Source organism: Triturus cristatus, chromosome 4_1 (genome assembly GCF_964204655.1).
Source record: "Triturus cristatus chromosome 4_1, aTriCri1.1, whole genome shotgun sequence".
In the NCBI taxonomy this organism is placed as follows: domain Eukaryota; kingdom Metazoa; phylum Chordata; class Amphibia; order Caudata; family Salamandridae; genus Triturus; species Triturus cristatus.
In genome coordinates this window covers 1,206,445,881-1,206,461,981 of record NC_140585.1, presented here as the reverse complement: position 1 = coordinate 1,206,461,981, position 16,101 = coordinate 1,206,445,881, and the positions used below count along the sequence as shown (strand labels likewise).

Sequence of the window (16,101 nt, the reverse complement as noted above, 5' to 3'; positions counted from 1 at the left end):
GGATCAGCTTTTCCGGATGGGTGCCGGGCCCTTTAACTGGGAGTACCCAGAATCACAAGGACCGCCCTGCGAGGACGTCACAACGCGAGGTCCTACAAACGTGGGTGGAACCAGGAAGTCGGCGGACGGCGAGCCCAGGAGGAGTGTTGGAGTCGAACAGAGCAAGGAGCACGGCGAGAAGGAGAGCGAGGAGCAGCAGAACCAACCGGAGTACAGCAGGAGGACGGAGCTGGAGAGGACCGCAGGCTACGGATCCGGCGAAGCGCCCTGCCACGTTCCCGGGGGAGGAGCGTGGCTAGGACAGGTACGGGACTGGGTAGCGGGCTGGATGGGGAGGCGGGACCGTCCACGGTAGTCGGCGACCGCAGCGTTTCTCCCTAGACCTTATTTGCGTTTAACCCCCCTCCTCACGGTTACGATCTCTTGAGTCTATTGTTTGTGGCTATCACAAGGTGGTCCCTCACTCCCCTGGCCCTGGTGTTAGGTACAATTTCGAATACACAAAGCCTAATAAGCCCCTTCTCTTTCCTTCTGGGGACCGGCGAGAGCGGACCTTGAGAGACGAGAAACCGGAACCCCTCCGCGGGAGAAGACAGCCCCAAGACCTTGACCCTCCTCTCATCACGGATCCCGCCCGGTTTGCCCGTGAAAGACTGACTATCAGAACAAAACGCAAACTTATAGCAATAAAACCTAGACTACCCCAACACCGTGTTACGTCTCTTCTTGGTCCCCCGTCACAGCAGGTTAAACTTATATTAGCTAGAGGCGTGCGTGAAAATCAGCACTCTAAACAGGCTACTATCCACCACTCTAACGCAACCTGCCAAGTCCATGTAGAGCCCAGTCAACCTCCCCCGCGAGCTGCCCCTGTAAACACCAAGCATAGCTCATCTGAAGTAGCCTCACAAAGAGATTCCCGGTGGGCTGGAATAGTGCAGCTGCAAGCAATTAGAGGCCCATTGGTACAACAGGGCCTTTTCCCCGCATCTCTGATCATCTCACCAGGCACAACGAGACCTCAAGGGGGAACAACCTTTACAACGCAACTTTTACAACGCAGTACCTTTACAACGCATTTTTTACAACGCATAATCCATTACAACGCATGATATTACAACGCATGACACTACAACGCATTTTTAAAAACTACCTTTACAACGCATTCCATTACAACGCATACTACCATTACAACGCATACCATTACAACGCATAATATTACACTACACTATCCAACACTTACCCTACTGTTGCACCCCCTGGAGTTAGAATAGTAATTTTTACCCCTATACTATCCAACACTTACCCTACTGTTGCACCCCCTGGAGTTAGAATAGTAATTTTTACCCCTATACTATCCAACACTTACCCTACTGTTGCACCCCCTGGAGTTAGAATAGTAATTTTTACCCCTATACTATCCAACACTTACCCTACTGTTGCACCCCCTGGAGTTAGAATAGTAATTTTTACCCCTATACTATCCAACACTTACCCTACTGTTGCACCCCCTGGAGTTAGAATAGTAATTTTTACCCCTATACTATCCAACACTTACCCTACTGTTGCACCCCCTGGAGTTAGAATAGTAATTTTTACCCCTATACTATCCAACACTTACCCTACTGTTGCACCCCCTGGAGTTAGAATAGTAATTTTTACCCCTATACTATCCAACACTTACCCTACTGATGCACCCCCTGGAGTTAGAATAGTAATTTTTACCCCTATACTATCCAACACTTACCCTACTGTTGCACCCCCTGGAGTTAGAATAGTAATTTTTACCCCTATACTATCCAACACTTATCCCACTGTTGCACCCCCTGGAGTTAGAAAAGTAACTTTTACCCCTATACTATCTAATACTTACCTTAAATGCAATTTAATATTATGCGTTGTAATGGTATGCGTTGTAAAGGTATTATGCGTTGTAATGGAAATGCGTTGTAAAGGTAGTTTTTAAAAATGCGTTGTAGTGTCATGCGTTGTAATGTCATGCGTTGTAATGGATTATGCGTTGTAAAAAATGCGTTGTAAGTGCATGCGTTGTAAAAGTGTGCGTTGTAACGTCATACATCCGACCTCAAGCCACCATTTTGGGGAGACCAAGTGCCATTGGCTCCTAAATATATTTATATAATCAACATGACTAAAGTTTCCACTCATCTAAGGCACGAAGGTGAGGACTCCCATATAAATAAATCCATACACTGGATTTGCCATGTGAGGGGTTTCCGTTCAGTGATAAAGGATGACATAATGTGAGCCAGAAGGCTTACTTGTTCCAATAATCCTACGGACTGTATTGAATTGTGCCTGATTGATGGGAAGCTGGCCCGCAATTTGATAGTCCTGGAAGCTAGATTTTGTACTCCTACATCCACAAACATTCAACTCAAGTATAGTTTGCCTCAATGCCCCCTGCCATCAATTGCCCACCCCTCTGTCCCCCACATAGGCTTAGATTCCAACCTAGAAGCTTATGATTGATTGCATAATCTAGGCACATGTCCACGTTCAAAGCTCTCATTGGCCCAACTTCCAAATACCCAGACTACTCTTACAACTAGAGGTCAACCTATTAAGGTCTATATTACAACTCCCTTGCCTCATGGAGACATACCATGTGTTCAGGTAGGTACCCAAAATAGCTGTCTAGTGCAGACTTAATATAGGAGGAGCTTTTGTCGGAGGGTCCATAATGCACCCTTGCAGTAAGGTCTTGATGGAGCCGGAGTATGAGAGTTAAAAGTTTGGGTTCCACACCCATCCCTCCCATATGATCCGATAACTTTTTGCGAATCACAAGATCGAACGAGCTGGATAGATCAATGAAGGCCACATGAACTGATTCATTTTTGGCCTTCGTGTATTTCCCCAGGATTAAATAAAGATTTAAACATTGTTCAATTGTCCTAAACCAGGTCTAAAACCAAATTGGGCCTAGGATAAAACCTTGTTTGCCGAGGCCCAATCTTCTAGAGGGTCCAATAGAACTCGTTCCATGATTTTTACGCTAGAGTCAATTAGTGAAATCAGGCGGTAACATGACGGTTGGGACCTTTGCCCTTTTTTGAAAATTGGGGGTCAACATGGACTTACAAGGTCAATTTTACCATGTTTGGAGGAGAGAGAACAAGCCATTTAACACTGGTTAGCAGTTGTAAAGTGCACAGAGTCCGAATGCCCAAAAAATGAGTTCAGCAAAGTAAGGGATGGAAAGCAAAAGAACCCTGCAGAGGGGGCCGGGTCTAACACTCCTCTGCCACTTGGCTTGTCAAACCTTTGCGTGGATCCCAATTAGGTGGACAGATGTTTCTGATTTTACCCCTACCATCTGGAAATCACTCAACTTCACCCTTTGATCCACTCCCACGGTTGTACGACAAACTTTAAAAACATGTCGAAATTATGGTCAAGCAATGGAACTAGGTGCTGTTCCTATATTAGCTCAGAGAAGCCTTTTCATTGGACGAGCAGTTAGCAAGTCACAGTTAAAGTGGAGCCAGCTCCCAAGCCAGCTCTTACAGTACCTATACTGCATATCCTGGCACTTATCTGAACATCATTGGCACAAAAAGTGTAGCTTACTACAAGTTGGCTATATTGTTTAACATCAGAGAAGGTCAATGTGCAGAAACAATCCAAGTTCCTTTGCCAAATAGTCCTCCCCAGACATCTTGACCTACCAAGAAGGCATCTGCACTTGAGCGCTATTACATTTTTTTGTAATGTTTGTATATAGAGTAGACTGTTTTTATGCTGCTCCAAAGCACCATGGGGTAGAAGAGATAAAGGGCGTAGGGTATAACACGGCACAGAGAACACAGAAGCAGACCAGCTGGTACACTGAGGAACTCCCTACAACAAAACACTGCAAGCAACTTTAAAGAAAATGGAGAACAAACCATCTAAAAAACTGCAAAATTACATATAAGGCAGTCCTGAGACACTACTACCAACAAATCAAAGAAATAAAGAAGAAGGCCCTAGCTGAGCACATACAAACAGCTGTAACAGCTGCAAAGAATCTTTTCAGTCCTCAAAGACTTCACTTCACCAGCCGCCACCAATAAGTGCATCATCCCCTCGCAAGAACTATGTGACAACCTCTCAGAATTCTTCAGCAACAAAGTCAAAGCCATATACAACAGTTTTGACCTGCAACTGAACATCTACACCATTGCTTCCAGCCTACCCTCAAACACCCACAAAAATACTGTGATGGGTTTGGAAACATTCATCATGGAGGAAACACCATTATGAGTACTATCCACTCTTGGGCACTGACAAACCCCTGCCCCCACTATTCTACAACATGGGAGTCGCCCCACTTAGCAAAGTCCTCACCCGCATCATGAACACTTCTTTCACTTCTGAGATATTCCTGAATCTCTAAAAAAAAAAGTGATGGTCAATGCACTGTTAAAGAAACCATCAGCAGATTCCATACATCTAGCAAACTACCACCCCGATTTTTCTTCTGCTCTACCTAGCCAAAGTGATGGAAAATGCCATAAGCAAACAACTCTACCACTACCTCAGTGCAACAGCTCCTGGGCAACACGCAGTCAGGTTTCCAGCCGAACCACAGCATTGAGGCGGCTCTCATTGCAACAGCCAATGACATAAGGAAGACTATGGAGCAACAGCAGCTCTTAAACTACTCGAACTCTCCGCAGCCCTCGACACAGTCTCTCACACTAACCAAATCAAAAGACTGTACAAGACAGGCATACAAGGACCAGCTCTCAACTGGATTTGTTTCTACCTCACAGGAAGAACACAAAGAATCAACCTCCTACCCTAAACATCAAAGGCCAAGAACCTCATATGTTCAGTCACCCAAGGATCATCCCTAAGCCCAACGTTATTCAATATCTACATGACTCAGCTAGCAGACCTAATCAAATCTTACAACATCAACATACTCTCATACGCAGACAATACCCAAATGATACTCTCCCTTTCAGACAATACCCTTACTACAAAAAACAACTTTACAACATGCATGACCACAGTAACCACATGAATGAAAAGCAACTGACTCAAACCGAACACAGACAAAACTGAAGTATCAATCTGCGGAAGGAAAGCATCCGGTTGGAACTCCACCTGGTGGACATCCAACCTCAGACCCTAACCCACCCCCACCACCAATGCAAAAAACTCTGGAATCACCATGAATCCAAATTGCTTCCTGAGGACACCAGGAAAATGTTCACACAGGCCTTGATCACTAGCAGACTCAATTATGACAACACACTCCATGCTAGAATCACTAAGGATCTCCTGAACTGGCTCCAGACCATTGAGAATGCCGCAGCAAGACCCAGTCTCAATCTACCTCATCCCATCCATACCACCCCACACCCCAGAAAACTGCACTTGCTGCCAATCCACAAACACACCCAATTCAAACTGCTCACAAACACATACAAAGAACTACACAACACCGACCCTGCATACTTTAAAAGCTGCATACACTTCTAAACACCTCGCAGGCAACCCCGCTCAGCTTGAACCTCACTAACACGCATACCCTGCATCCACAAAGGCACAGCAGGAGGATGGGTCTTCTTATATCGGTCCCCAAGGAATGGAACAACTTCTCTCATCATATCAGAGCTCCATCATCGTTTCTCAAGTACTACAAAAAGCTGAAGACCTGGCTCTTTGAGTAACCTCACCAGGAGCCAGCTGCCCTGCTACCTGCAAAGTGTATGGATACCCTCAGGTGATTAGCATGTTTTACAAGTACACATAACATAGCAGAGAAAGGGGAATCAAATGAGGAAAGAGGGTATAGGTTTGTTGTGAAGAGCTTTCACCTGAAGGATACTCCGAACATCAAAGAGGTAAAAGTAGGGAGTGCGCAAGTGTTGATATTCAGGATGGTTGACAGAGAAAAATTATCAGTTGACAGATAAAAGGTATCTGGTATATTTTTTAGAAGAATACAAAGGGAGAGCATGCTGCATGCCCAGGGTCACAGAATGATTCTTTTTTTTTATAAATCTTTTTATTAACAATAATTGACATACAAGCAATCATAAAATCAGGTCAATATCAAGATAGGCATGACAATTTGAGGCAATAATCCTTCACAGTACACACAGTCATGACATTTCAAGGAGGGAGCAGGTCACCTAGTTCAATACTCTGTGGGGGAGTGCAAATGTCTCCACGATATGCATTCCACTGTGTCCATATGCAGGACCACTTTCTAGGACAGCCTCGGGCAGCATATACTGTCTTTTCCCTGAACATACACCAGTCCAAACTCGTCTCCCATGCCCCCAGTGTGGGGGGGGTTGCCGCTCCCCAGGCCTGAGCGATGTTTCTTTTGGCTAGCATGAACCCCAAAGTGGCCCACTGTGTTTGTTGGGTGTTCAAGTCAGTTGGTTCCCATATGTTCAGTAGGCATCTACGTGCTTCAGGGTGAATATCAATTGTGAGGACTGCCCTCATTACTTCCTGTATCTACCTCCAGTATGTTTGAATGTGTGTGCACTCCCATATGATGTGCATAAAGGTACCCATTTGCCCACACCTTCTGCGACAGTCTCCTGTTTCCGCTCTTCCCATCTGCACTCGTCGAGCACCAGTCATATATCCTATGCAGCATTTTAAGCTGTACTAGTCTTAGTCGTGCCGGAATACCCACCACCCGAGGGGAGGATATCGCCTCCTGCCAGTCCTCATCATCCATTTCTATGCCATCTGCTATCCATTTCTGTCGCAATACGGAGAGAGGATCTTCCATATTATATATTAATTTGTTATAGGTTAATGAGATGGTCTTATCCGAGAGGTGGCCATCCAGTATCCTATCCTCCAACGGGGACGACTCGGGAAGGGAGGTGCCCTTTGGAAGGAGAGAGTGTAAAGCATGGCTAACCTGTGTGTAACGAAAAAGCTCAGTATCAGCTAGTTTGTGTTGACTTTGAAGAGTAGCAAATGTTTTCACTCCTCCCTTTTCCCACATATCCTTAATTTGCGAAATGCAGATCATGTCCCATTTATCAAACCCCTTCGATGTCCATAAATTACCCAGTTGTGCAGAGTCCCAGAGGGGTGGCTAACGTCAGTCTACGCTCCCATCCGAGGGATCTGTTTGCAGCGTGCCATACACCTACTGAGTGACCAGTGGGGCCCGTCAATGGAGACCGACCAGGTTTCGAATAGAGTGTCCTATTATAATTACCTCCCGGAAGAAGCCACCTATCCATACGGTAGCCTGGATCATCAAGACCACCGTATGTGCCGTGATTGATAGCTGCCAAGTGTGCAGCCCAGTAATATTTCTTTATGTCCGGGAGACTGATGCCTCCATCATACCATTTTAATTTAAGTTTACCCAGGGAAATACAAGGCATCCCATTCCAAAATAACTCTCTCTGAAGGTGTTCAATTTCTTTAAAATATTTCAGGAGAACAGGATGGAGTGAGTTTTGTAGGGCATAGAGGAAACGGGGGAGGGACATCATTTTAATAAGAGCATCCTTGCCCAGAAGAGAGAGGGGAAGAGATTTCCAGCTGGCTGTGTCCCGTTTTAGCCATAGTACTGGAGGAAGGAGGTTTTTTCGTATCGAAGTACAGGGTCTAAGGAGAGAAAAATCCCCAAGTATGTGAATTCTGAGGCACTGACCTGGATGGGATAATTACGAGGCAGGGCAGGTAGGTCTCCCTGAAGGACATATAGATGGGATTTAGTCCAGTTGATCGTAAACCCAGAATATCTGCCGAATACTGCCAGTATGTCTAAAACTGCAATTAGGGATTTTTTAGGGTGAGTTAAATAGAGCAGTATGCCATCCGCGTAAAGCGAGATGTGGTCCTCCCATTCAGGTGAATAACGCATACCTCAAATAACTGGATCTCGTTGGATCCATGCCGCCAGAGGTTCCAATGGTAAGGCAAACAGGAGGGGGGAGAGCGGGCATCCCTGACTGGTACCCCGGCTCAAGTTAAACGCGTCTGACTTTTTATTATTAACCACGACTTGTGCCAGTGGCGTCGAGTACAGGAGGCGAACCCACCGAATAAATTCCTGGCCGAACCCCAGTTTTTGGAGGACAGCTATGAGATAAGGCCACTTGATAATATCAAACGCCATGGTGGCATCCAAGGAGACAAGGATAGCTGGTTCCAGGATCGTGTCCGCCCTACCCAGGATCCCATGGACTCGGCGCAAATTTAACGCCGTGTTCCGGTGCTGTATAAAACCGGATTGGTCTGGGTGCACCAGTTTGGAAATTATTTTAATTAGCTGATTAGCTAGTACTTTGGCAAGGATCTTGGGTTCAGCATTAAGGAGGGAGATCGGTCTATATGAGGTACAATCTGTTTTGGGTTTGCCTTCCTTATGTATAGTTATTATGTTGGCTATTCGTTGGTCCTCACAGAATGATTCTTAAGATTGTGCCTTCCATCATCCAATACCCTCAAAAATAGGACCCTAACAACTGCTCCTATGTTCTCAATGGAAAAGACAAATTATTCCCTGGGCAGAAGAAAGACTTGACAATGAGTGAAAGTGAGAAGGGTCAAAAGACACTTGCGGTAACTCCAAACAACAGCGGTACCCAAAGGACCTCATAGGCAGCAAATGTTCAGGATAATTGACTATTTAAATAATTCACAATTTTTCGCTGTATGTACGTTTGTCTCATGAGGATAATCGGGAAATTTGCCACAGGCAGAGCCCAAAAGGATCAATGCTATTTTTGCCCACGATGCGGTGGTGCAGGTTATAGTAGTCTGTAGTCTCTCCTTAACAACATGATACATCCAGTTTTAAAACAGCTCCTCGCTTGGTTGGACAGAAAACAAGCAATTTGGATGGTGTTTTGGTGTTGATCACACCAGGGCCAGAAAGCAAGGCCAACTGGAACCAAAATCTGCCGTAAGGCTGGCGTACCTCATGGTCTCAGGACCTTAGATAACCTAAAGAGCACTTCAAAAGACTACCAATCAGTACCTAGATGACTATGTGGTTTTGGCATTGAAAAGGACTACTTTTGGCTTTATAGCAGAGAATTATCTTGGTCCACATTGTATTCTATGCTCCAGATTTTGTCCCACTGACTGCTACTTATTTAGGCCCATATCTTGAGACTGGAGGATCAATCCCTTAAATGACCTCTCAACTGAGACTGATAACGAGACAAATAAGAGCCTGAAGAGGCCAGGCAGTGCGAACAGGGATAAAGATAGACAAATTGTTTTCATTGGGACAGCGACATAGACTGGATTTTAATCTTAGCTATTGTATGTCTTCAATTGCCCAGTTTTGGTTATAGAAGGCAAAGGCTATTACAGCACAAGATACTTTCCGTAATGACTAATTAATTATGCAGTAATAATAATACTTCTTTTTTTAATAAGCCATACAACCACCAGCTTTCAACGCTGTTTACCCACTTCACTTAAGGAAGACTGAGTGGAAAAGATCACTAAGGACAGCCTCCACTCTGCACTGAACCTTGACTAATGTTTGACGACAGGGAGGTGCCTCTCATAATGTCCATGAAGCAGTAGAGACCCTATGTAGGGTATTCCTGCTTCATCAATCAGGTATGAGGGTGGCAGGCCTTATTAAGACAATTTGTATTCACTACTAACATAACACACATTTATGATAGCTAGGTATTTATAATAGAGCTTTACCCTGAATAAGGACTTTGACCTGATGGGCACTTTAAGAGTCCGAAGCATGTTGCTATGCAGATGTATCATATCCTGAAAATATCCCAACATTGTTGTTCTTAATCATACTGTGGATACCCATAAAATAACGAGAAATACACTCCGAGTATACCCAAAGGTATTTTTAGTCACTGGATCCTAGCGCCTATCCACAATATTTGATCAAAAACTTCCATAATTGGTTGAGCCCCTTAGGGTGGTACTTACCTACCCCGAGGAAGAAGAGGATCCTTAGGGTGAAAAATGCCATGATTATGTGGGTGAGGTGCCCTCTTCCAGGATCTGGGGATATCTGAATCATCTTGTACGACCTAAAAGGCAGGATCTCACCAATAATGGCCTTTATGACTGTTGTGTTTACTATTACTTGCAATGTTGTAAATAGCAGATGTCACTGACGCCTAACTTTGGAACTGACCTTATAAGAATAAAAGTCGACTGGGGTTCCTAAATGCGAAGCTGGCTAATCTCATTTTGCGGCATTTTATTGTTCATAAATTTCATGGGATGATAGGATATTAAATATAGTGGTGTGTTGCTAATTATTGCTTTGTTATCAAGAATATTATGTTAATTCAACATATAATACAGCACCAAATAAAGTATACAATCAAAATACTTCGTAAATGTGTTGAGTTATTGACCATCCATGTTTAGGGACATTTCCAATCAGATCATCTGTTTGCAGTCAGTCTGCAAAGAGCCATTTTAGTTCTTGTTTGATCAAAAAACAGAAAAGCCTCTTGTATCCACGACTTTCTATGCACCCTAGCCCCTCATATGTTACACTGTGTATGTAAGCTTCAGTCTTATGAGTAATGGTGTTTATGCATCTCTTTTCTGCTATATTTAACTCTATCCCCTTTGTAAAGTATCCCAACGCCTACTGGGGCCAGATTCATGCTAAAGAAAACAACAAAGAAAAATCCCTTCCTATGGGTGCATCTTCCTCTGTTTTAGTTTTTCCCATTCTTTCTGCATCTAAATCCATTATCTCCCAACCGTATTTTCTTTTCAACAAAGATCTGCCTTGAAGGTCTCCAAAGCTTACTACATCACAATTAAAATAAATATCCATAAATCAATCTGTCTGCCAATGTATAGTTCCATTTTGTTGTCTGACTGCTTATGTGTGCCTATCTTTCTACCTATACATCTCGAATTGCAGTGAAGTTGAGTTCTGTTGGTTATTTGTACAGCGCCCTAATCCTTGTTGTGATCATCTCAAAGCCAAGGCGAGGCTGGGAGAGATGGAAAAGTAGGACTGAGACACATGAAAGGAGGGGAGAGAATAGAAGGAATGGGAAGATCCTGGTGGCCAGTGTGGCAGCCGACCTTAGGCGTCTGACCAGCACATGGTGAATGAGAGCGTGGGCCAGGTAGGGAGGTAATGGATGAGGTCAGGAGGAAGAGGGGGCAAGAGGAAACAGAATTTTGTAACAAGCCACAGGGTGAGGGGGTAACACTGAGAGGAACCAGGATATGGGAGAGATTTGGAAATCATGGTACTGTTTCATGAGAGATACTGGATCAGGCCAGAGACAGCTCCTGTGAGACAGGAGACTTCCTACTCTCCATCTACACTGTGCCTACGGCCACACTTCTATTGTCAGCAAAAGTAGAAAAGTACTCGCCATATAAACCACCCAAAATAACTATCGTTTGCGTTCACTGTCACTCTTTTCCCATACCAGCAACTGGCTTGATCCCTTTAAAGTGACATGTTGAAAAACTCGTGCCTCGCTTTTCGCAAAGCACTAAGAGCAAGTTGGGCAAACGTGACTCGGCAAAGTTACTACACTCGACTAAGAGACAGCCCTGCAAGGCCCAAAATCTAGGCGGCGGCATTTGTTTGGACACAGATCAACTATGTACAGCAACTGGAACCTCTTAACTGCAGGAACCTACTTGGAAAAGCTCTACAGAGGGTGTCACGTGATATCCTAACTTTCGCAAAAAAAAGCCCGCACGGTTTTGAAATAGTGTGCCTTTGCTTTGAAAAAGTTGTTTTTGCGCGCTCGAAAACTGGGGGGAAAAAGAAAAAGAAAACCTTACACTTCAAAAAAGTGGCACCCGTTAAACAATTTAAATCTTTTCGTTTGTTTACTCGCTCTCCAAACGCTGCTTAAGTAAACAACTAATTAAAATGTGTCTTTTTCCTCGTCGCTTAAAATCACGAAAGGTTGCCTACGTTAACATTTAGATATGGTTTGAATCAGTTCTAGCGGAAATGATCTGGCCTGTCCTGGTCTGTCAGAGCTCGCAGCCTCGCAGGGCTGTGTTATCTCATCTTCCAAAGTATTTTTGGCTGCTTCTTTGACACCCAGTGTCACATAACTCGCCCAGTCACAAGGGCAAGTGTAGTCTACGCTGGTAAAGGTCAAGATGGCTGAAAATAAAATTCTATATACGCATACAAAGTCTGAGAGGGCTGGTATGATTAAGAAAAGAAAATATGAATTTGGCGTGATATGCCAAGGCAAATGGGAAAGATATATTCTCTTTCTGTGGCCCTTTATTTTTGGGACCTACCCCAGAATCAGGGAACAGGAATAAGGCGTGGGTAAGGACTTTTAAAAAGAGGAACTTCGAATATTTCAACCAAACGTTCAGAATAACGTCATAATACAAAGCCAGAGAAATTTCAAACTGTGACTATGATAGAGGACGAAAATGTTTGAAAAATTGGAATAGAGAATTTATCAAAAAGATTTTTTTCTATGTTAACAGCTGATCCAGAAAACATGCAGCATTGTTGAATGGGGACACTGCAGACTCACCAACACTACAGAAAAAACCATATGTACATGTATATCATAACTAAACATTAATTTCTACAGGACGAACTCTGAAACACCTTGAAAACATTCTCCCTTCAGAGACAAAGATATACCATTTAGTGCAAAATGGAAAAATACACTCAAATAAAGACTGTAAAATATATACAGTCTGGCTCTGGACGTATTCTTTCAACTGTAAGTAATGTAAAATAAAAAAGACCAAGAAGCCGCCCCCGCAATATGATGCAATTTCAACATAATGACAAATGTTTTCACCCAGATTCGCTGCCACTCGTTGCATTATTTTGCCATTAAAACGGCCCAGGCCTTAACGGTGAAGTGTTGCACAATACAAACAGTGTGAATGAACGGGCCCTTACCCTGAGCATCTCCTCCAGAAGTGAGCACGGCGATGGCTTTGCCGACCCCCAGAGTCTGGGCCTCGGGGTGCTGGTCCGACGAGCGCGACATCTTTTCTGCAGAGTGGAGAAAGAGCACACGTTGGGCACCTGCTGGCTGTGGCGCGCGCGCTCCCCTCTCCCTGCCGACTGTCCCGCCACAGGCGCTGCTCGCGCGACATCCTATCCCCCCCCGCGCGGCCGTCGCCTCTTCATGCTTGACAAGGCAATATGCCATCATTGCAGACCAGCTAATCCGTTATGCTCATACGCCTATTCAAAAGGGGATTTCCCATAGGCGCAGAGACATGGGCAACCATCTGAAAAAAATGTATAAAACCTTACAAGCCTGGCACATCGCTTCCAACTTAATATGGCTATTTATGCAAATTATATTAAAAAGACCCTTGTGAGTTGTGTTTTATTAGTATATCTCTTTATAAAGTTTTGCACAGAGAAACAAACAATGTAATACACCCCCCAACATTCGCGGACATGTAGGCAAATACACAAACAGTAGTACATTGAATCTTCCGGGGACAGCAGCGCAGCAAACATGAATGTCCTCTAGTTAATGTTCACATCAGGCTTGGGGCCCTTCTCTTTCAGCCTGTGTTTGATGCTTAGCTCGCCCATCACTGAAGTAATTATCCTACCATCTTGCCTAGCCATCCTCTTTCCCCTCCCTCCAAGGACCTCAGATTTTTCAAACTTGTGAGGGCAACCTCTCGCCTGGTACACTCATTTTTCTGCCCCCGTGCACCAATCCAAGCCCTCCCATTCTCGCATGGTGGGCAGAGTGGGCACCCCCCAGTGTTTCAGAATATCTCTGCGGGCCACCATCACGGCCAAGTTACAGGGCAGTAGGGTGTATCGGTACAAGGTTTGCTCGCACCAAATTCCCATTGAAACCAACTGAGGTGTAAGCCGCACTTTATCACCAGGGGTTTCTGATATCGCATCTCCCTCCTGCGTCCTGTAGGGCCCCTATCTTCGGACATCCCCAGAGAGTATGAGTGAGGGTGCCCCGCAAGCGGGAGCCACAATGGCTTCAGTCATCAGCAGAGCAACCCATATCAAAAAGACGTGTCTGACTCAGAGTGTAGTATGCCCTATGTAGGAATTTTTGTTTGATCAGGAGAAAGCCCGCCCGGATCGCAACAGCTCAGGGATACCTACATGCCTGACCCCAGTCATCATCTTCTAGTCTATCCAGGTCTCTCTGCCACTGTTCCCTCAAAAAGTTCAGTGAGGGAAGACTATTAAGAGTGTAGAGTAAATCCGGGACACTGCATGGCCTGTCAGGGGGGAGCCCAACACCCTATATTCTAGTGGGCATTCCTCCTCTATCTTGGTCTGCAACACCCCACATCGATCTAGGAGGAAAGGCATCTGTTAATACCTCAAATTTGGACACCCGACAGTTCGTATTCAGTTTGCAGGTCACTAAATGGGAGCTTTGCTCCATCTCTCCATACGTCTCCCAACTAGGAGATCCCCAACAGGTCCCATTTTCGATGACCCTCAATGTCCTGCAGCTTAGGATATAAGTCCGAGTCCCAAAGAGGGGTCCACAATGTCACACTGCCCCGCCATCCCAGTGCACGTGTCGCCGTCTGCCAAATAGTGACTACCGCCTGTGTTGGGATCGGGAGGGGAGGCAGCCCGCAGCCTCCGTAAAGGCAACGGAGGTATCCCTCTGGGGCCAAAGAGGTGCGGTCGGCTCGCAGGTAAGGTTTCTGCTGGAACGAAAAAGCCCAGTAGTTAACGGCCAGCAATTGCAAGGCCCAATAGTAAAGTTGGAGGCTCGGGAGGGCAATGCCCCCTCTGTCTGGCGTCTGGTTAGTAGTAAAAGGGCTATTCTTGGTACGCCGCCATCCTAGAGCAACACTCTTGTTACATATTTCATCCTACGAAAAAAGGCATCTGGGACTGGATATGGGGTATTCTGTAGGATGTACAGGAATTTGGGAAGATAGATAATCTTAAAGTGAGCCAAGGAGTGAAAGCGGTCGTTTCTGCCATCTCTCAACGTCCCTGTGGAAGGCCTCTAGGACCCTCTCTAGGTTTTCCTGCATGTAAAAGGCTTGGTCAGATGTGACAAAACAGCCCGGATAGAGGAACTCTTGGGTCGCACATCGAAAGGGGCAGACCGTGATCATTGTCAGGGTATCCACTACCACAGGGAAAGCCACTGATTTGCGCTAATTATTACAGAACCCCGTATAGGACCCAACAATTGCCAGGATTCTTGGCACAGAGCTCAATGGGTCCGAAAGGTATAGTCGGATATCATCAGCATATAGTGAGAAGACGCACTCCCATCCCGGGTCACAGCAGAGGCCCCTGATTTATGTATCCATCTGGATTCATAATGCCAGAGGCTCAAGAGCGACCGCAAATAACAGGAGCAATAGCAGGCAGTCCTGCCTGATGCCCCTGGATAGGCCAAAGCGATTTGACAGGCTCCCTTTGAACCAGACCCTCGCTAACAGGTCTTTATATAGTAGGTTGATCCAAGATAGGATATATGGGCCAAAGCCCATTTCTCAAAGGAAAGCCATCATGTAGGGCCATTCCAGGGAGTCGGAAGCCTTCTCGGCGTCCAGGGCCAAGAGGACCCCCAGTTCCTGCAGGCATTTGCTGCATGCCAAGCAGCCCATTAACTTTCTCAGGTTATGCCTTGTGGCCCCATATGGCATTAAGATGGGACTGATCGGGATCGACCAGGAGGTCAATCACCGTTGTTAGGCGGTTTGCTAGAATCTTGGCCAGGATTTTCATTTCAGTATTGATTAAGGAGATCGGCCTATAAGAGGCACAATCTTCCCCACCTTTCCCTCTTTATGGATCAAAAAATTGTGACTTTCAGGAGGTCGGGTAGCAGAACGCCCGCTTCTCTAGCCGTATTGAACTTGGAAAGCATTGGCTTTGTGACTTTTGATATGACACCTTTATAGAATTTTATTGGGAAACCACTGGATCTGGGAGATTTACCATTGTTCAATTGCAAAATAGCTGTAGGCACCTCACCCTCCATGATCTTTTCCTCCAGCGCCTCAGCCTGGTCAGGATCCAGGCAAGGGGCTGGAAGGTCCCCACAAAGGCCTCCAAGTCACCCTGACTAGCGGTAGTCTGACTCTGATAGAGCCATTCTCGATACTTTTGCAAATTTTAGTGCAATATTCCAGGGGTCTTCCTTAGCTCCC

The 16,101-nt window shown here is 45.3% G+C and overlaps 1 protein-coding gene across 3 annotated transcripts in view; it reads right to left on the bottom strand.

Moving 5' to 3' along the window:
• LOC146856404 (ATP-dependent 6-phosphofructokinase, muscle type-like) overlaps positions 1 to 16,101 on the bottom strand; it is a 334,110-nt gene that overhangs the window by 168,664 nt on the left and 149,345 nt on the right. For all 3 annotated transcript variants that reach the window (XM_085654532.1, XM_085654533.1, XM_085654531.1), the window contains one exon: positions 12,875 to 12,970. In XM_085654532.1, the coding sequence (XP_085510658.1) occupies positions 12,875 to 12,970 (96 nt within the window). The remainder of the gene's footprint in view (positions 1 to 12,874; positions 12,971 to 16,101) is intronic.